General features: G+C 37.2%; 2 protein-coding genes across 2 annotated transcripts in view; both read right to left on the reverse strand.

The window, feature by feature from the left end:
- LOC139711517 (uncharacterized) overlaps positions 1-13,448 on the reverse strand; it is a 34,366-nt gene extending 20,918 nt beyond the window's left edge. Inside the window, exons 1-10 of the mRNA XM_071623394.1 lie at positions 13,335-13,448; positions 9,368-9,464; positions 7,977-8,030; positions 7,080-7,132; positions 6,494-6,698; positions 5,626-5,811; positions 4,689-4,886; positions 4,147-4,344; positions 2,322-2,471; positions 1,498-1,592 (exon numbers count right to left, since the gene is read on the reverse strand). Coding sequence (XP_071479495.1) covers positions 1,498-1,592; positions 2,322-2,471; positions 4,147-4,344; positions 4,689-4,886; positions 5,626-5,811; positions 6,494-6,698; positions 7,080-7,132; positions 7,977-8,030; positions 9,368-9,407 — 1,179 coding nt within the window. The 5' untranslated portion in view covers positions 9,408-9,464; positions 13,335-13,448. The remainder of the gene's footprint in view (positions 1-1,497; positions 1,593-2,321; positions 2,472-4,146; positions 4,345-4,688; positions 4,887-5,625; positions 5,812-6,493; positions 6,699-7,079; positions 7,133-7,976; positions 8,031-9,367; positions 9,465-13,334) is intronic.
- The window catches only part of LOC139711515 (uncharacterized), a 189,851-nt gene that overhangs the window by 124,582 nt on the left and 43,392 nt on the right, over positions 1-21,877 (reverse strand). The window lies entirely within an intron of this gene.

Genomic DNA, 21,877 nt, shown 5'->3' on the forward strand with positions numbered 1-21,877 from the left:
TTTTGATATCTATTTCAGCAATATTTGAGCAATTTCTATTCGCGCACCCCCGTGCCTTTACCATTGTCTACCGCCCATCGTAGGGATAGCGAAAAGTAATTACCATCACAAAGACATATTTTCCTTGGAAAGTGGCTGGTGATTATGCAGTGAGACACGAGTCAATTATCTTCGCATCTGAGCGGCAGATCCAGTTTGACACATACTTCAAATATTTTTGAGTGGCGGCTTCGAGCATGGGATCAAAGCGAATAAGACTGTTGTGACTCCATTTCTCGAACCTACTTGGTATAGCTAAATACATCGAGAAAGCCATCCACTAATGGATGATAACATGTATCTGACTCGATGATCACCTTTAATAAGATTGAAGGTGTCAGGCCGTGTTTACGAAACAAATTCTCTACAAACCAAACACAATCAACCGGAAACAATTTTACGCCCTATTAATGTCTTCACGATCGATAAAGGTGGGCAATTAACTCAACCCTCCTGTTTAAGTCCAAAGTTTGGAATGCCGTAATCTTACGTAAGCCTTTGACATCGTAATTGAAGTCCAAACTGCATTATATCTTTTAGAAGGTGAAGTCAATTACGACCGGTTACCAGAAATTACTTTGTGAAAGCTGAGTAAACAAAAGCTGGAAGACAGTCCTTCAATAGTTTGAGAAGTTTCCTTATTACGCGGACTTTGGCCTGCTCATACTTCAGGCAGTTGATTTGTTACGTTTCATCAAATTTTGACCCCGGGAATATATTTCTGTGAAGAGTTCCCCTTTGTCACATTTGTCTATGCTATTTCCTATTCCTTTCTCTCTCTCTCTCTCTCTCTCTCTCTCTCTCTCTCTCGATCGATCGACTTGATACTTGATAGATATCAAAGACAATGAACAGCGCGCACAGCATTCGACATATGTTTCGAAACTAGTTTCCTCCCGGGGAAGGGGGGGGGGGGGTCCAACGGTTCCTAAAAAAAGACGTAATTTCGAACGTCCTAAATCCTTCTTGCAAACAAAATGATTGAAGCTCAAATTAAAGAGAAGCTCTGCCGCATGTTCAGGTTGGCTTGAATACAGAAAATAAAGTCACATATCAGAACATTGAAAGCTTAATTGACTCTGAAAAAAAAGGTTACAAAAATGTTGGAACTGTTTCAGATGAGTTTACAGATTCCTGGTGTCAATCACAATTCAAATACAGTATGAGCCATTATGTATATACTATCTAAATCAAAATATCATTCCAGGATGGCCTTGCTGTAGAGCGGTGATGATGGCTTTTAGTATATCTAAATATCATACACGAATACATCTATCTGTTGTCATAGGCAACATGTGATATCAATATTAACATTAGTGTTTGGCAGTCGATATTGTTGTCAACAGCTGAAGCATGATTAGAATCTCGCTGTTAATGTGGATACTATGCATATAGGTGAAACCAGATGAAAACTGATAAGTATTCTTAAGAAGTTTGCTACCCTTTATGAATGCTTACCTCGACCACCCGTGATCTCTTCGTGACGCATATTGCGAACGGAATAACGAGAAAGACCAGCGATAGAAATGCCAAAGATGGCAGCCATGATTTACCTGAGAAGCCGGCAAGACAGAAACGAGATATATCATTTGTTTACATGTTGACTATGCTTTGAGTAGTGTGAGGCAACTTTGATCAGCGTTAATCATGGCACTTCCCCTTGCCCCCCCCCCCCCCTCCAGCAGCCCAGCAGCAGGAAATAAAAAGAAATCTAATTGCAAGTGTTTTTGATGGCACATGATCCTTATCTCCAACTTCCTAGAAATCATCATTTATGCAGATATTAAAGAATTTTAGATTACCTTTCCATCTCCCAATTTAAAGAAACACATTTCACTGACAAAGGGCAGCTCCATTCAAAGATCATGAATATATGTCTTTTTCTCTCCAGATGTAGCTACTTTTCTTGCCAATAACTTCTTTTGTCAGTTACCTTACATTCTACAGACTTTTTAAAGTCATTTGAAAAATATACAAGCGTTTTGTAAGCTGATACTTTTGAGATGGCCTAAAAGCCTAAAAGGGTTTAAACAAGGAGATGAGAGTTGGTTTAAACTACCAACTATGTCCAATCGTAATAGAACTCTATCCGTGATTCCATTCCTGTCACGCGTAGTTATTATTATGTTAGCCCTTGACTAGAAACTGGTATAATGTATGTCATTACATTATCTAAACCTTCCGTCTTTGTTTCGTTTTCTCGCATTTACACGAATGTTTGACGAATAGTTCTTCTCTGCTTTTATTTCGAATGAGAAAGGAAATAATAACAAATCACAAACCTCGTTGATTGCTATGAACATCGTCATTCTTGTCTGTCCTAAGTGACACAGCGTTGCTGTCCGTAGTTGGAAAGTCGGTCACATGTTTGGGTGGGCCTGGGGCAGACGAACTCACATGACTGGTTGACGAGTGTCGTGGGGTGGATGCGACTGGCAGGTGACGTATTTGCCAGGTGGTGATGAAAACATGTAATTTGATGTACATTCTTTTTTAATCACCAAAGTTGTTGGCATCCTCCTCTAATTTATGATTATCATTGTCATATTCATATTATTCTCTGGGAGGCAACGTGGGCCTAATTTTACCCTCGCTATGCGAAGACAGGTTGTTGAACAGATTTCCCTCCGCCTCGACCAGGCAAGTAAAACACATGTGATTGTTATAAAGCTTTGACACTGGATGCTTTTATTTTAATCTTTGTCATCAATAACTAAACTAAGCAGATTGAGAGGAAATCACTCACATGACGAATTGGCTTCCAAGGATACTTTTCCCTACAAGATAGTGAAGTCTCAGAAAGAAATCGAGGAATATAAACTTCGTCTATCTCGAGATATTTGTGATGAAAATCACATGAAGACGTAGTGTCGCCAATATTCCATTTACACTTTACGTCGCCCTTTGTTGACATAAGATTTAAAGGGGCACTCCAGACGATTTTCATAATATAACATCATGTAGTACATAAATCGATGGTTCCATAAATATGTGGATTTGCAGAATTTATTGTGGTCCTTGAGCAGAGAAATCAATACTCTGAAAAATCTTAAACAAATTACACTGAACAGTGGTGATGACATAGGAGCCTCACATATTATTTCAGAAATGTAGCAGTGTGATTCCATTACAATACCGCTTGCTAAACAAGTTCACCTGTGTAGAATCTATGCATGCCTTCTTCTTTTGTTCTGCTTCTTTAGCCCCAAGTCATGCATTCTTATGGTTAGGCTGCCATGTCATCATCCTTGTTCATTGCAATTTATTATAACTTTTGAAAACATTCTTATTCGTCACCCCAATCATTATAAATTCTGAAACTACGTAGTCAGTATAACTAATTTGTAGTTGTTCAAATGTAAAAGTCTGAAAATCATCCGGAGGTTTCCTTTAAAGATCACAAGATGTGACACAAATCATACAATCATGTGATAATGTAATTATATATATATATATATATATATATATATAAATATATAACATATCATAAAAAATGAAAGTTCTGCGACGGTGTGTAATAAATAGATATCAAGAGTAAAGACAGTCGTATAAACACCGCAGGAGCCAAAAAATTTCATAAAAATTGTAGATACATTTTATTACACAATTTTAGATATATATTATTTCAATTTTTTTTTGGCTCCTGCTGTGTTTATACGACTGTCTTTACTCTTGATATACATATATATATATATATATATATATATATATAGAGAGAGAGAGAGAGAGAGAGAGAGAGAGAGAGATACCTATATGCGAACACATAATATAAGCATACATACATATGGATAGATAGATACAGATAGAGATTCAGAGAGGGGAGATACGCCACGACATTTCAATTTGACTGTTGTTGATTGAAGTATGGCTCTCTACATAATGCCATTACTGGATTGATAGCAACGTTCCGATGCAGAATATGAAAAACTAAAGTCAATAAGTTCTGTACTTGGTTGTGTAATCCTGAAATGAAATGATAAAAATGAGCGTCAAGAAAATTCGTTGACTGTTTACTCATCCTCAAGAGATGCGTTGTGACCTACCAGCAGAGAAATAAACGGTCGCTATTATCATGTGACAATCTTAATTATTGTGGGCCAAGCTTACCGATGCAAGTTGGAAATGGCAAGGAAAACGATCCATCACTACCACAGGTCGACATGTTGCTGCCCGAAAGACGAAACCCGACGTCGCAGGAAAATTCGCACTGGGCATCGATGTCGATTCGGCTTCCGGCAAGGCAGTTCTCCGTTTGGACAACAAGGTGGCCTGTTATCCATGAGGGGTTGACTAGGCAAGAGTCCACTGGATATGAAACCAAAGAAAGGTAGACTGATAGATGCAGAATTGTTTTGATACATGATGCAATGATTACCAATGCAGTGACCGGAAAAACACCAAATTTGTGTTTTCAAATACGAAATAAAAACAGAACAAAAGGAATTTCATCAGAGAATTGTGTACTTAAAATATAGCATTTATTTTTCTATAAGTTGTGCTGGCCAACTAAGGTTGCGTCGGGTGGATTCAATCCCATTTTTTTTCTTTTTTCTAGAATAGAGCTTTACCCTGGCAGACCAAAAGTCCTATGTATTATTTTCATAATACATGTATCTATCAAACTGTAGTGATGAGAAACGGGTGTCTACCTATGCAGTTTGGAAATGGAGGAGAAAATATTCCGTCTCGACCGCACGTCGATACGGTGCTGCTTGAAAGCCGGTAGCCGACGTCGCAAGAGAATTCACATCCGATATCGACTTCGACCCGTTGGCCGGCTGCGCAGTTGCCCTTTTTGACAATGAGATGCTCTGTCATCGACAATGTACTCACAACGCAGGAATCAGCTGAATTGGAGGGCGAATCAATCAGCATACAAAACATGCTTGTCATACAGAACGCATAGCCATAAAAAAAGTTAATCCTCTAAATTTTTTTAATTCATTGTTCAATGTTCCAAATTTCTTATAATTTTACATTCCTTTGATTACGAGAGAGAAGCACAACACAAATTAGTCAACAATTAAACAAATATAATAGTACAAAGTGTATAAGGAAATATGAATGTGTAATATGAGGAACCTACTAATAGGCAGAAGCTTGGATAATGTAGGCTTCATAGTAATGATTTTTGAGTTTAGTATGATAATAAATGCCGATAGATTGGGTCGACACTTGTGAAATTTAGGAAGAAGAGCATGCAACAAGACAAGGGGCCGGGGCGGGGGGGGGGGGGGGGGGGTTGTTCGGGATGGCGGGAAGATCAATGCCCGCGAATGCATCGAACACACTCATTCATTCTAAAGACTAATGGGGCGCGTCCTTTCTTAGGTTTCTTTATCTCAGCATCTTGTAGATATGCATAATATGTTTATAAACATAATATTTTTGTCAATACCTTACACAGTAAACAATCTTGGCCAACGTTCGGGTGAGTATGTGCTGATAATCATCATGAATATCATCGTCTGAATATTATCATCGTTCTGAACAGAGCAACTAAACCAACACTACGTCACCGTAAAGAAAAGTACGAGAATCCATGATAAATCCTTCCTGTACATGACTCAAACTGACAATTTTTACCTTGGCATGATGGTACGTTGGGGGTAAAACTTCCATTGTTACAGCACTTGACTTGTGCACTGCCTACCAACTGGAATCCCGGTGTTCTACACGAAAACGAGCACGTCTGGTCACAGCTTATACCATCGCCTGGCGCACAGGAACTCAACAAAGGGTAGGAGAAGGTAGGGATGGTGCACGGAATATCTGCGTATGGCAAAAAGAGCGTTTGAGGTATCGGAAGGCGGTCACGAATGATATGGAGGGGGATGCGAAACATTTTCATGATAAATACAGCATTTACACTCCCTAAATGTCTTGATACAATTATAGAGCGTTTATAATGGTAAGCTATTTTTTGTTAATTCTTTAATTCCATGCATACTTGTGTACGATATAAGGCTGTCTTTGCATATGTGAGTATATTCATTGTAATACAACACTGATAAAGAGTGAAATACTATTTGCTTTTCTGCATTATTTATTCTAATAATGTCCATATTACTGAACAAATGCAGTTAGTTGGGGTTATACCTTGGGATGAGACAGGTGAATTGGTATGGAATTGAATAAAGTATTAGCTTGGGATAAATGATAGCTAGTTATACATGTGTCATTTCTGATATTACCGGCCGCGGCGGGTCAAGGACAATTACATATTTGAATTCTTTGTAAAGTTGATCATGTAGACTATATTTTGAGTAAGCACTTACATCACGCCTGGGCAACTGGAATTCACTTGGAGCGACCATTTCTTTCGTTGTATCTCGTTTATCATCGTATACAATTAAAATGCGCTATTGTAACTTTCCTTACGACCACAAACCTGTACGTAAAATTACTTCTATATACTGATGGGAAAATGAAGATTATTGGAAAGGGTACATACCTGCGAGAATTCCAAGTGACGTCAAATAATCTATCATAGCCAGGCGCAAAGCGTCGTAAGTTGTGCTGACGTGGTAATAATGATTGACAAGCAGCTTTTTCTGGGTCTCAACGTCAGTCGCTACTCCATCGTAAATCCACAGTTCGCCTAGACTATTCACTCTGCCCTTTACCAAGAATTTGATTAGGCGACAACATATATCAACCTATATCAGAGAAGAAGTGGAAAATAGGTTAACCAAACCCCTAAAAAACGTAGATGAGCAAAAACAAAAAAAAAAAAAAAAAAAAAACCACACACAAAACCCACCTGTTCCATTATTAAAATATCATGCGATGAACCTAATTTCGAAGGATTTATATAAATAGCTTTAAATCGTACTATTTTTTTACGCCCAAGTAACTACACATAACTTCCTTGTTATTTTAAAGATCTCGTGTAATTGGACTGAAAAAGAACAATATAGGTCACTGTTGCAGCATGTGCTGTTGACACTTATCTTTCCCCTAAATCACAGTAAGAAGTAAGAAATTAAATTGAAAAAAAAGAAGAAAAACATTGGCCTTACAAGCGAAGATCTACTCACGGTTGCTTTGTGTGGATTCAGGACAAATTTCCCTTCGAAATGGGATATCGCGTCTGTGTCATAGATAGATAAGACAATAATTTCGGAGATGTTTCGTCATTATATTTCTTGCCTCCCTATAAGGAACATTTTCGGTCTGTAAATAGAATACATCATAAATGATTTAAATTTAATGAATCTCCTTTCATTACCAAATCGTGGTTGTTACGGATATTCATTCATCAACATGAAACAAGTTTTGCCAATTCCATTTCCTCTTCTGTTTTCTTCTCGCTGTTATCGTCGCCTCTTGATCAAGAAACCATAAAGTACTTTCTGCTCCTCAAACTAATTACGTTACAGTTCACTGGAGGAATCAGCAAAGGAAGGTATAGGGATGCAGTACAGACTTAACTGTTGTCTGACCCTTGGACATGTTGGAAGCGTACAAAACATAAAACTTACAAACAAATAGAAACAGTCCCACAGATTTAAGGTCAGATGTAAGACTGCCATGAACATTGATATCAGAGGTAAGAATGCCAGGAGTTAATTCAACTTTTTGACTCATTGTCATCTTTAAATTTCCATGATTTTTTTACCAGTTATTTCTTTATTTATTTCATATCTTGTTTGCCGGTTACATTGCCACGTATATGCTAACATTAGACATTTTCGCCTGACATCTTTTTTTTTTTTTTTTTTTTTTTTTTTTTTTTTTTTACTTTCAGTATTTTCATCGGTCTTTCCGTACAATGGAAACAGAACATGCAAATGGGTACCATATACCAAGAACGAATGATCTACAAGAAACATTCTCCAAGGGAGTAATCACGACGGTTGATCAAACCTATCCGAACCACTGCCGAGACAATTAATTATATTATATATATCAATATGATGCAAGGAGAATCATACCTGGGTCTGTCACATACTGTACAGGTCCTGCACCATTTAGAGTCTCCAAACAACCTGTAGGTTGTAGGATGCATGAAATAGTCACTTTCCGTAATTCTCTGTTGGAAACAATTGTATTATTTTTTTTTTTCACGTGCACATGAGCGTAACCAGAGAATACTAAAATCTCCATGGGTTTTGCCCAGGACCCCTATGTTCACAGGTATTATGTAAGCATTTCTTGATTGTGATATTTTAACCAAGATTAGTGTTTTCTAGTTCTTGTCAATGGGTTTGCGTGTGTGAATAACGTATGTATGTGTCGTATCAGGTAATATTATGTTGACATACAAAACATACTTATTTTTTTTTGGTCAGAATTAAGCAGGTTGAACACAAAAACAACAACTAAAAGTAAATAGCATACTAGTATTCATAACATTAACTGCAACTGTTTTCACTCGTACCACATAACTTTAATTGTTATGTTCATAAAAGTTTGCATATGTTTTAAAAAGAACCAGTCTATACTACTTTTTTACATTATCTACAAATTTTACGGAACCTCGTGGTGCATTATGTATGAAGCACTATAATGATTATACCCCAAATCATAGATCCCCGTTTCTGATTGGTCAGAGTGCAGTCACTAGTACTTGCTTTACTTCCCTGCAATCAGCTAGCGATTTTGACGATGCGCCCGTTTCATATTTGTGCATTGTAAAATTATACTTATACTTTTAATTATACTTATACTTATACTTATGATTATACTTATACTTATACTTATAATGATACTTATTATACTTATACTTATGATTATACTTATACTTATACTTATAATGATACTTATTATACTTATACTTATGATTATACTTATACTTATACTTATAATGATACTTATTATACTTATACTTATGATTATACTTATACTTGTACTTATAATTATACTTATTATACTTAATTATACTTATATCATATTATGTCATGTAACTTCACTGACCGGTAGCACGACATCTTCATCTCAATGCCTTTATTTAGTATAGATATCTAAAATTAAGTGAGATGCATTATGTAAAACAAATATCGACTTTTTCTTTTCGAGTAACTGCTAAAACTATTTACCCTCGGTGATGATAACGTTTGTCAACAGTGATGTGCCCTGCGAATACGTCTTGGGGCATGGGACTAAGAAATCACCTCTGGGTAAACAGTTTTAACCGTACTCTTCGAAGCAGTCGATATTTTCTTTCCTGTTCTGTAAATCGAACGCACACAGAAATAGAATAACTGGCAATGTAGCGTAATATAGTCAAAGTGTATCATAGTATAAATGACATCTTGTACTATTTATGAAATATTATCATTCTCGAAAACTGATTTAGGCGACATGCCGTATATCGAACACATACCAATGAGGATGCTCATTGAAATAGCCGATGAAATTTTCATGATTTAAGCTCTCCAGCAGTCAGATCACAAATTCCTTGCCTCTGGGATGCCAGGCTCCTGGACGTGAAAGCAATTTCAAAGATCTGTCTTAAAGGGATCGTATAGTTTTGATTGAGATCTAACTTCAGGTTTCTAACATTTTGGGGCGAGATAATGAGAAACTTCTTATAAAATATTACGAAAGAGCATGCTGATTCCAAGAGGAAATCAATGTTTATTTGATGAAAGTTGGTTTTAAAATGGCAGACATATCCAGAACAGAGTGATCCGAATAAAAGGTGGGACCCACCTATGATCATGATCGCTTTGTTTTACGATGTTTTTAGATGTCTAGGCAGTTCCAAAACCGATTTTCATCTAATGAACTTTTAATTCCTTGTAGAATGGTATGCTCTGTACTATTTCATGAGTGGCTTTTTGGTATCTCACAAAAAATATAAGTGCCCAATCCTCATCTCCACCACTAAATGCCTATACCACTCCTTTTCGATTAAATCATGTCTGCTTTTTCCTCGAAATACCGTGAAAAAACAGAATCTTTATACCTTTCGACCAGAATATATTGAAAAAAAAAAATCAATCTTGTGGCATAATATTCACATCCAATTCAATGTTCAATGACTGTAACATGACGCTTCATATCGACGTCATTTTTGGAGGATAAGAACATCATGTAGTCATTAAATCCTGACAAGCTCCTTCTCAAGGAAGCTTTCTTGAATCTTGAACCGTTGCGCACAATCGTGAATGCTTTCATTTTAGCACAATGCTTGTATTGTTGTATTTTTCATTTATAAGATTTGATTTTTGTAGCACTTTCTCTAGAGTAGTAAGTCTTTTTATCAAGGGGATTGTTTTCGTCCTTTTCCAAACAATTAATACGGAAATTGTTTTAATCATTTGACTGTTTGTTATTATCATTTGGTGAGAATCTCTATAAAGACAACAAGGTTTTATATATTAAAAGTTTATTTTTGTTTGACGTCAAGACATGAAATTTCTGCATGTAATTGGGTAGGTTCTAAAATTGGAAAAGAAACACACACACACACACACACACACACACACACACACACACACTAACACACACACTAACACACCACATCACCACCAGGAGAACAAGCGGATGAATGTCACGAGCTCGACACCCACGAGTTATACAGCTCACGAGTCATACAGCCCATGAGCTAGACACTAAGTGAACAAGGCCCATGAGTTATTATTTTATAGCGAATTTCGTGTCATCAAGGAGTATGATTGAACTGTTGTGTTGTTTCGATGCACTGCTGATAATAAAATAATATCATTTAGAATTTTATGAAATGAAAACCCATGATCAATGAATACGGAACAATACAGAACCTCTAAACCTGATCAAATGCATAAGCCTATCTGGGCTGTGTATACATGTGTGCTTGTCTTTGCTTTTATAAGAAACATCCACTTCCTCATCCCTTTACCCTCTTCTTAAAAAAAATATTTCATCTTCTTCATTAAATTCATTGTACGAGGTAGGGAATTGATCACCTGAAAATGAAATTGAACGCCCCAAATAAGTTCATCGGGTTTATCGCGTAAATCTGAATGCAAGAATAGGAAATGCAATGCTCACATTTGGAAATTAAACGCGCGTGGGCGTAATTTCATTGGACGGAAACGAAATAGAGTTTCCTTAAATGAAATTGATTGATGGGATTCATAATTCTGAATTAGAATGCATGAATATTTGAGCGTACGTGCGCTGTATGACTTTGAATGCACATTCATGAGTTTGAATGATAACAGTGTGAAACTGACCGGGAAAACCTGTATATTGTTATAACAACAGCGTAAAAGTGTCTCAGAGAAACAGAGACTCAATGAAGGAAGGTTTGTTTCAAAGGGTCAATTCATATTTCATTTTGTTTTAGAGTTTTTTTGTGTGTTGTTGCTTGCTTTTGGAAGGGGGAGAGCTGGATAGAGAGAGAGAGAGAGTGTGTGTGTGTGTGTGTATATGTGTGTGTGAAGAACAAATAGTATGTTTGTCATCCTTCCCGCAGGGTTCAAAGTACACGTGTGATGCTTTGCTACACCAAGGAGGTACTAGACAAAGACAGTGTAATAGGATTACAAAATCATTTCTGATTATTTTCCCTTTTAGCGTTTGTTTTTCCATCTAACTGTGATGTTACGACAGTCAAATCATGATGGGGGGAGGGGGGAGTACATTTATAGATACCTGAATATCTCATTCTTGCTTTGTCTTTTAAAGGGAATGAAGGCCAGATATTCATGTGGATTGAGTGAATGCTACAATATTAGGTAACACATCAGTGAAAGTTTGAGAAAAATCGGACAATCTGTTCAGAATGACAGATGTTAGAAATCTTTATAGATTTGCTGGATAGAAAGACTGCAACATGGGGTGACGTCATAAATGGAGAACGATATAAAGAGAAGATAAACGTAATTCCCCAAAATGTCTTGTTCTTTTAATGGAAAGTACACCTTCCATTGACTTGTTGCTGACATATTGTCGCTAAGGGTAATAATCTATATTCCCCCTGTTTTCTGAAAGAATGAAGTCAAGTGTTTTTTTATTTTGTTGAAAAGAGAAAATATGCTAAATTGGCTTTATATTTTCGTTATACCGTTTTCCATACGTGACGTCAAAAAATATTGCCATCTTCTCATCCATCGACGAATGCACCGAAACCTAAAAATTCATATACTTTCACACAACACACATTTCCCATAGACACCTGCGAGAGTATACTCGGGACTCGTCCTCAACGGGCTAGTATTGCTGCATTCACTTAATGCACATGCATATTGGATTTTATTCTCCTTTAGCACATAAAGTTCCATAACAACATTCTGTGATTTTGTGCTGTATCTTTAAGTTCTAATTTTTACTATTCATTGTTTATTGTTCATACATACGGCAAAGTAGTTACAAATATTCTTTAATCATTTAGTCCCACTGTTGTTCATATCTCTCAGTTCAGCTATTTTTTTTTTGCATTACCTTTGCAATACAATACTACAAAAAATTAAAGTGGCATAACTGTACGAACGAATCTCGTGCATCAATACACATGACGTTGTAAAATCGAATGGAAGGTCCACTATTCCAGTCTATATATATAATACATATGGATATGTCAAATTGAAAGCACATTTTAACAGAGGGAACACTTCGAAAAAAAAAAAGTTCTGGAAAATGGAAATGCAGCGTAAACTTACAACTATCTTAAATTAAGAATATCATAAAGTACATTGTAAATGTTGCCACTCACTTTGCGAACGGTAGTGCAGAGGGTGTGCGCAGCAGCGCTGTGAGGTGTGCGTTGTGTGTTGTGATGATCTTGATCTGTAGAAGCATGGAGCCAGTAGCTCTATGGTGGTAGAAGTACGTATTCTGCATATTAATTGGTTTGATGTGAAAAACGTACCGTATAATATCATGACCTTTCAGTAAATGTTAATCGAGTAAATGGGAACCTATGGTATGAGTCTATTCATGTGTATGAAAAATACTGAAATATAGAGGGTTCTTTTTTCTTTTCAATTCTCTTAAGAAATCTAAAAGATGTACGCTGTTGAGCTTTGTTGGCAAAGAATTGTAGGTAACGGCAGATAGTTGAGAGAATTGTGGGTTTGGTGAAAAAAAAAAACCATGCCCAGTGGTGATTTTTAGATGTCCGGATGTAGGGCCATGGCAGATTTGACCTGTGAAAAAAATAGTGACTATTTTAAAAACTATCGGCCTGCCGGAAGCACGCGCACCCAACTCCCAATTCAACTGCTATGTGCATGCTTTCCACATAGGCCAATGGTGTGTAATGGTTTCGCTAACAGAGAATTGAGGATATTTTTTTATACCGTTTAGATGACCAGCAGGCACGGAAGGGTCTGGAAATTATCTGAATGAAATGCAATACTGACCTTTTTCAGCGAGTCATTCAGGATATCTTCTTCTGGAGGGCGAATCTTTTAAAACTTTACTTCGATTTACAAGAGAAATCAACAATGAGCCATTCAAGGAAAGACGTTTCAAACACACGAATAAAAAGGACTTACAATAGGTAGACTGCCAGTTTATGCTTTCCGGATGAATCGGATGGTCCACACGATTGCGCATGCTCATAACTGTTGACATAATGCTGTGTATACTAGGGGTGAGGCTGTACATGTACTTGTAAAAGCAAACTTTAGCGTAGAAGGACGTCCGAAGGGGGATTTCCCCTATATGACGTATTTCCCCTCAGTTATTTTTTTTCTCCCGTTCCTCCCCTCTCTTTCTAACTTCCTCTCAGCCAGTTCTCACACCTGTGTATAAAGTTGACCATCTTAAACCTCATCACTTGACGTAACAATTAAAGTATTACAGAACAATAATAATGGAACACTCACTAGAAAATGAGCATTAAACAGTTGGATACATATCAAATTGTCATTTGCTGCGTTTGGTAACGCCAAATTTATAACGCCGAATCTATAAACGGCATCTCTTGTGAAGATTCGGCAGGCGTATGTTTTAAATAGTGACGAGCAGGTGGTGATCTGACGTGAACCATGTTGGCATGTACATGCTTTTATAAACACGAGAGAATTGCGAAAGTTTTTTTATTCATTATCATTGATATTTAACAGGTCCTCAATTGACAAACATTCACCGATGCGAAACATTTAGCATGTTAAGTGTGTATATTCTATGCGAACACATACTTGGAAAAGTATGAACTCTTCGATAGCCGTATGGGTGGAAACTGTGATGCATATTCTATATTGATAAGTGGTCTTGGAAGCATTATCAAAAGAAGCTGACAGGTAGAACTTCAGCCTACGTTACATAATATTCGCACTAACTACGGTCAAGCTGTAAAGCAAACTTGGATTGTTTGCTGACGGATAGCGTCATGTCCACATGTTGATCACATGAATGGAGAATACACGCAACCACAGGACTCGGACAGATAATGTCTGTAATATAAATGTACATATCTCGAATCTGACGGTGATGAAAACATGCCAGATTCTATCATATCGAATCTCAACTTGTTCTATATTGAAAGATACACATATTCAAGCAAACAATCCAACAAGAAAAAACATAACAAACAAACAAGCCAAAACACATCTTTATATCCGGTTGTCCGGTTATGCAATCAAAAAGACACAACTCGAAATAGACGTCGCACTTCAGCTGCTGTCATTTCTCAAAGCGAATATTCGGAAGGGGTAAGGGTGATCCCTCACTGGCCAGCTGTTAAAAAAACACACACACACACACACACACACACACACACACACACACACAAAGTATTGTGTCAACACATTACCGGGTACGCCATTCCTCAGTCCATTCACGCTTCCAAGTCTAAGTGACGGTGGTCAACAAGGTAAACACAAAACATCACCATTTACAGGTCGGCTTACTATGAGGGCGTTAGGGGTTTCAATGAATATTGGCCCAGTTTTAAGTCTTCTGCGGTACATACATGTGAATACATTTTGATAAGACATTCAATAGCTGTGTAGCATATTGACAATATTCTATGATGCTATTTTGTTTGAACTTCTTTGATCGGTTGGGAATAATTTAATTATATTCATGCTATCGCCTGTGTGATGTGTATTTATACGTAAAACATTTATATAAGACACAAAAGAGATGATTACTCATGTCAGTCTATTACACAGCTACGTTGTATCTGATTGTCTGTAGATTTTTTCACTTGTTTGAGTCTTTTCTGATCCCGACAGATTTCGTGTTGTTGTTTTTTTTTTGCATCACAATGCTGTTGGTTTCCTATATGTGTTCTTGTATTAATGATTTTTGTATCACACTCTGCGTATTTTTTTTTTTTCAGTTTGACAGGTACATGTGCCTTGCATGCAAATGGTGAACAAACTCGTTCAATGTGGGTTATTGTAGTCTTCTGTCTTTGATCATGCCATTTCTGTCAGGATTTCGATAATTATACAAATGGCGAGTGGTCACGAGTGAGACGGTACAGGATTTTGCAAGGGGTAAATATAATCAGTGTAATACCGAAATTATCTTGTCCGATCAGCGGTCACAGTATTCACTATAGTTACTCTATTATGATCTCTTTCAAAATACCGATCTAGTTACTTTTTAAAACCATCAAAAGTGGATTGGGATGTCAGATATGTTGAAAAAATCATCCCACAGTCTATAGCCCTATAGTAGCTGAGGCTTTTCTATTCAAAATGTATGTTTATCCTGGGCAAGGAGAAGCTTAACAACTTATTCGATATCATAAGAAGTGTATCTAAAACTTCTTACAAACAATAAACTTCTTATGACAAGCTTATCTAAAATCAGATTTCTCTAATAGATATTTTGGGATATATTGTGCGGTGATTTTCTTAATCAAATTCAATGTGTTTTTCTCACGTCTTTGTTCCAGTGCCAGAGGACAAAGTTTTAAAAAATTGAAAATTAGTTGGATATCTGGTTTCCACTCTTTGTACAGTTTTGAGTATTTTGACATTTTGCTTCTTAGTATTATTCCAACGACATTGCAGTAATCCAATCTGCTTTGTGTATTTGTCTTATAGAAGACAATGATTGTGTTTTGAGACACGAAATAATTATCATTTTCTTATAATGAGATAAGATGTCCTATGCTGTTCAGTACAGAACTCATTCCCGCGCAGCATAAAATCAGTGGTGTTCTTTATTCTGAATCACACGACTTTCGTATACCCGGATGTTCGAAATCCGAAAATGAAATAAGATTTGTTAATTCAAACTTTGTGTCATTATTCTTTAGGTTCGTATTCCGAAATTGAGTGGAAATAAAAAGGTGCGTATCAACAAACCTTCTGGATTATTATTGTTGTTATTATTATTATCATTGTTATTATTATTATCATTATTATTATCTTAATTAATTCTCCACTCATGTTAAGGATCGCCCTTTCAGTCATAGAGCTAATTTTCAAAATGGTCCTATTTCATTACGATCAAGCTTAATTCGTTAAAGTAGGAACTTAATATGTTGTAGGATTAACAAACCTTGGATATCCCGAACCGTTTTTGTTTTTCGGATTAATGAAACTCCGGCATAACGAACCTTACTGCATTTTCGGAATTATGAACCTTCGGAATAACGAACCTTCGGAATAACGATTCTTTTGCATAATGAACTGTAGCCTATAGCCTACAAAAAGGGTAGGCCTATTCAAACGTGATGGATTATCATGTACAGAATGTATATGACAGATTGTGTACACCGTCGTTGTGATAGCTGTGACTCCCAGCCCCCCCCCCCCCCCCGCCCCTTTCTTGGTCTCTCCGTGATCATAACTACGGTAACTTTATTACCTATCACGTAGACAGAAAGTGTCATACAGATATTTCATGGAAAAAATGAAATGTAAGCTGGAATTTTGAATTCTAGGCATTATGAACAATTTTTTTATGGCGAAATTGTAATTTTTCAAGGGACCCTTTCAGTGCTGTACAAATGACAAACAGAGATTCGTGCATAATTATAATCATGATAAGGCAGAGGGGTAAAGATATGCCATGATTTTTTTTTTGGTAGATTGTCTCTCTCTTTCTGTACAAAATGTATTTTTGAGATCACAACTGCTGATGTTCATTTGTACAGAGGGAGACAATTATATTGATAAAAATCGTAGGTGCATATATTTTGATTTTCATGATTTTCAAGATCATCCTACACATTAGAAATATTCATCCGGTGAGTACATTTTTGAATAAATTGAAAAAAGCTCATTTACTTCTCCTAACAAATTATTATGTTAATTTGGTACATACCTTCTGATAAATACTAAAATGTCTATTTACATATCCCTCGCGTGATAACTATAAGAACTAGGTTTAGATCGGAAACTAGCTATGTTATTATAAAGTTAACTTTTCTGCCCAAATGAGAACGTGGCTGAGATGATTAGTCTTACTACCAGACACAGCCGAAAACGCAAACCACATTCCAAGATGGAAAATGACTTAAAAATGCGCCACAAATATGTTCGGCACGATTAGTATGAAAAAATTAAATGTGGATGAACTTTTCAACTTGTAATTACCAATGTAGAGATGGGGGAAAATGTATAGTAAATGTTATAGTGTAATCTACGGTGACTACGCTGTACTGCAATTGGCTTATTGCTAAAGGAATAAAGAAGAATCAATTTTCTAGTTTGGTTTTGGTTCGGTTGGGTTTATTTCTGCATTCAAATAAGTACAAATTCAAACTAGAAATACAAAATATACAATGACAACTATTAAACAAGTAGACAAATATAAACAATAGTATCATACAATAAACATGTACCATACATATAAGAATATAGGAAGTATTTTTCCAGTAAATGACAGAGATAATTGAACGCAGGAGTGCGGTTAGGCTGGAAATATAATATGGGGCCTCAAGGCAGGGTTGTTTCTTAAAATGAAGCCCCCAAACAAGGAGTTCACATTGCATTTGGTTTATTTTATGCTAAGGTTTCTACACAAAATGAAGGGATGAGAGAACTATTTCGTAATTCACAAATATATTACATGACCTTGCGATCCATAAACAAGCCTACATGTTCGTAATGGGTTTTAACGGACTGCAAGGAAGTTAAAACAATTTACTCTTGAAGGACACAGTAGCGATGTTGCCGGGCAGATATAGGGCAGGGGGGATTACGCAACAGGTGACCCCTGCTCTTGCTGCCCCTCTCGTTTGCGGGGGTAGCGTAGCGGCCCGTCAGTGTTGTGCCATCTGGATTATTGTTCGGCCGTGTACATTCATGTTTCACTATTATAGGTTGTATATATGTTATATGCTAGTCTGGGGGTTGCGGGCATGCTCTAGTAGGGTCTTGATTGGTTGCGTATGAATTTAGGGGATTATAAAGGAGCTGCTCCGTTGAGCTCCTTGGATGATTGGAGATAATGATGTCCGTACTTCTCGGTGACTCTGTTATCCTATGGCGGCGGACCCTGGGGGTCCGTTTGGCCGTATTTTGAAAAAATTAAGCCGCTATAGGATAACATCTGCTTTAAAGTACAGTTTGAATCGTTCATAATTATATTCCTCTCGAGGTAAAGGGGGCTTTGTTCTGGTAACATACTTTTGGATGCAATTCTATTTACCGGCGAGAAAGGAAGCAGGCTGACCTTAGTACCACGAGGATGGATTGTTATCTAAGCCCTCCGTAAATATGCGAGTCTTGGGGCAGTCGCGCTGGTCGGTGACTGCTTCAAGGCGCGGACGCAAGGGATCGGAGTTGGTATATGTGCCCTCGTGAAGCACTTGTTAATGCGACCAGAACAGGTGTTTGGGTTTTATTTCCTGCCAATTTCGCTATCGGTGCGGCGGGGCAGATGGACTTTTACGGGTGGCTTTGCTTTCGCTTGATATACCAGTTGAGTAACATTGGTTTACTATATGAATTAAGGGCCCTTGTCACAGAGGCTATAAACCCCCTTCATCTCGGGATGCATAATGCTGTGAAGTGTATTACTATTGTACGTGTTTGGAATGGTGTAAGAAGTTCTCACTATATCAAAATGTATATGCAAGATCGAACTCGTTATTATGGATAAGCACGTTGTCATTCGATTGTATGGATTATGTAACTTATGGCTTCCACGATTAAACCACCATAACCGCAGATTTGGTTTTCCATGTCTTTTTATTGTGTCGTAGCAAGGAGTAATGGGTTTTAACGGACTGCAAGGAAGTTAAAACAATTTACTCTTGAAGGACACAGTAGCGATGTTGCCGGGCAGATATAGGGCAGGGGGGATTACGCAACAGGTGACCCCTGCTCTTGCTGCCCCTCTCGTTTGCGGGGGTAAGCGCACGCGGTGAAGAAATTGCTTAGGTAGCGTCATTCGATGGTGGTTTGTCGTGGAAGCAGGAAGTAATTGAGGCGGCTCCTAATATTGGATTTCGTGCATTGTCTTACACATTGAACTTCGAAACCCACCTCCTCCCCGTCCGCCTCCTGCAAATCTTGGATTGGTATTTCATTTCTTATGGGTGTTTCGATAATTGATAACAAAGTACATAGGGGGCAAGCTTACCTACGTATTTCCATACGGTCGTCGTAATGGACGTTTCGGTTTTGATGGAAACGGATGTGTTGATTAATGATAACAATATTTGAATGGATGTCAGGGAGGCATGGGTTGTAAGGTAACAGGGGGATAGTGTGGCCATTCTCAAGAGCGTAGCTTGGTTGCACCGCGCAGGTGGACCGCAGGGGAATTTTCCGGCGACATTTTCCCTTCATAATAAGGGTGGTTGAGAAAGCTGAAGGGTTTTTTGCTGGTTTTTCGCCCCTGCTTGGGGGTTGCCACACTTTGCGGCCGTATTTTGAAAAAATTAAGCCGCTATAGGATAACATCTGCTTTAAAGTACAGTTTGAATCGTTCATAAGTATATTCCTCTCGAGGTAAAGGGGGCTTTGTTCTGGTAACATACTTTTGGATGCAATTCTATTTACCGGCGAGTAGCGAAGCAGGCTGACCTTAGTACCACGAGGATGGATTGTTATCTAAGCCCTCCGTAAATATGCGAGTCTTGGGGCAGTCGCGCTGGTCGGTGACTGCTTCAAGGCGCGGACGCAAGGGATCGGAGTTGGTATATGTGCCCTCGTGAAGCACTTGTTAATGCGACCAGAACAGGTGTTTGGGTTTTATTTCCTGCCAATTTCGCTATCGGTGCGGCGGGGCAGATGGACTTTTACGGGTGGCTTTGCTTTCGCTTGATATACCAGTTGAGTAACATTGGTTTACTATATGAATTAAGGGCCCTTGTCACAGAGGCTATAAACCCCCTTCATCTCGGGATGCATAATGCTGTGAAGTGTATTACTATTGTACGTGTTTGGAATGGTGTAAGAAGTTCTCACTATATCAAAATGTATATGCAAGATCGAACTCGTTATTATGGATAAGCACGTTGTCATTCGATTGTATGGATTATGTAACTTATGGCTTCCACGATTAAACCACCATAACCGCAGATTTGGTTTTCCATGTCTTTTTATTGTGTCGTAGCAAGGAGTAATTGCTAATAATAACACTACCATATTGACTAGCAATTATGACCCGTGACAGCAATACCAAAATTTGACTAATTGTTAAGTGAATTTTATAAACAATCAACTGTGTTTCATACAATGAAACAATGTGACGTCAAATTTCACAACGATTTCTGCTCCCATTTTTCGTTTATGACCTTTATAAATCACTCTTACTTTTATAATTACTTTTATATTTCTATGTTATGTATTCAGACTGTATTCCTTAGGAGTGTAAACGTGCATTGTGACTTTTGATGTTGGTTTTGGAAAATCATTTGCAGTATACTTTCACACACTGCAGACAGAAGTATGGTCAAACTCATGCAACCCTGCTAGAAAAACATAGTGTTTCAGTGTGTTTTCACAATGTGTTCACATAGTCGACAATGCGAACATGCTCAATTTATAACAGAGTCCATTTCACACTGTGGTGTGGTTTTTCACAGAAAGTTTACATGTAATGTTCTGTTTCCCACTGTGAATTGATGATTCAGAAACGCTCGAATTTAACAGCTTGAAGAGATTTCAAACTGTGTTTACAATGTGTTCAAACTGTGTTTCATATTGTGTTTCACACTCGGGACACTGTGTTCTTTCCAGCAGTTAACACAAAACAACATTACACCGCCTATTATGTTGTAATCATATGTTATTATGAGTTTCATTTGAGAGGTGACACAAAAGAGCGGCTTGTGAATGAAAGTACCTCTATAAAATGTTGCAATTCCATGTGTCTGGGGATAATACTTGAAGATGAAATATAAGCATCACTCTAAATCAATAGGTGCATTTTTCCGCGAAGAGCGCAGTTACAATACTCGTCACTGAGTAAAACAAAAGAAGCAAAACCATTCTGCGGAAGGAAATCATTCTATGAAAGAGACTGTTCAAATGAAATAACGTTTATCATTCGTTTTTGTTTAAGAAACAATGTTGTCTATCTTCAAGTTGTGAAGCATTTTAGTTGTATCCTGAAGTTTGCCAGTACCAGCATGTAAGCGTTTTAAAGAATGAGATTAGTATTTTGGAAGCTTTGCAATTTCCGTCTCGTTGGTTATCAAATCTAAATTATAGTGACTGAAGCTATCACTGAAATTAATAATAATCCGAGGTTGTTTTTCTTTGCTCAGGTACAGTTACTGCATGGTAAGCATCATTCTTCACCTCAAACATGTAAAAGTCGTCTGATAGAAACAAGTAGCCATACAGCACAGTCATGAGGAATCATTATACACACCACAATTCCTTTTGAAATGTATATATACATATATATATATTACATACATACATATATATATATATATAAATATATATATACATATATATATATATATATATAAATATATATATATATATATATATATATATATATATATATATATATATATAGATGTATATACAAT

The sequence above is a fragment of the Diadema antillarum genome, unplaced genomic scaffold (genome assembly GCF_040938485.1).
Source record: "Diadema antillarum isolate AM-2024a unplaced genomic scaffold, OU_Dant_1.0 seq00001664_RagTag, whole genome shotgun sequence".
Lineage (NCBI taxonomy): Eukaryota > Metazoa > Echinodermata > Echinoidea > Diadematoida > Diadematidae > Diadema > Diadema antillarum.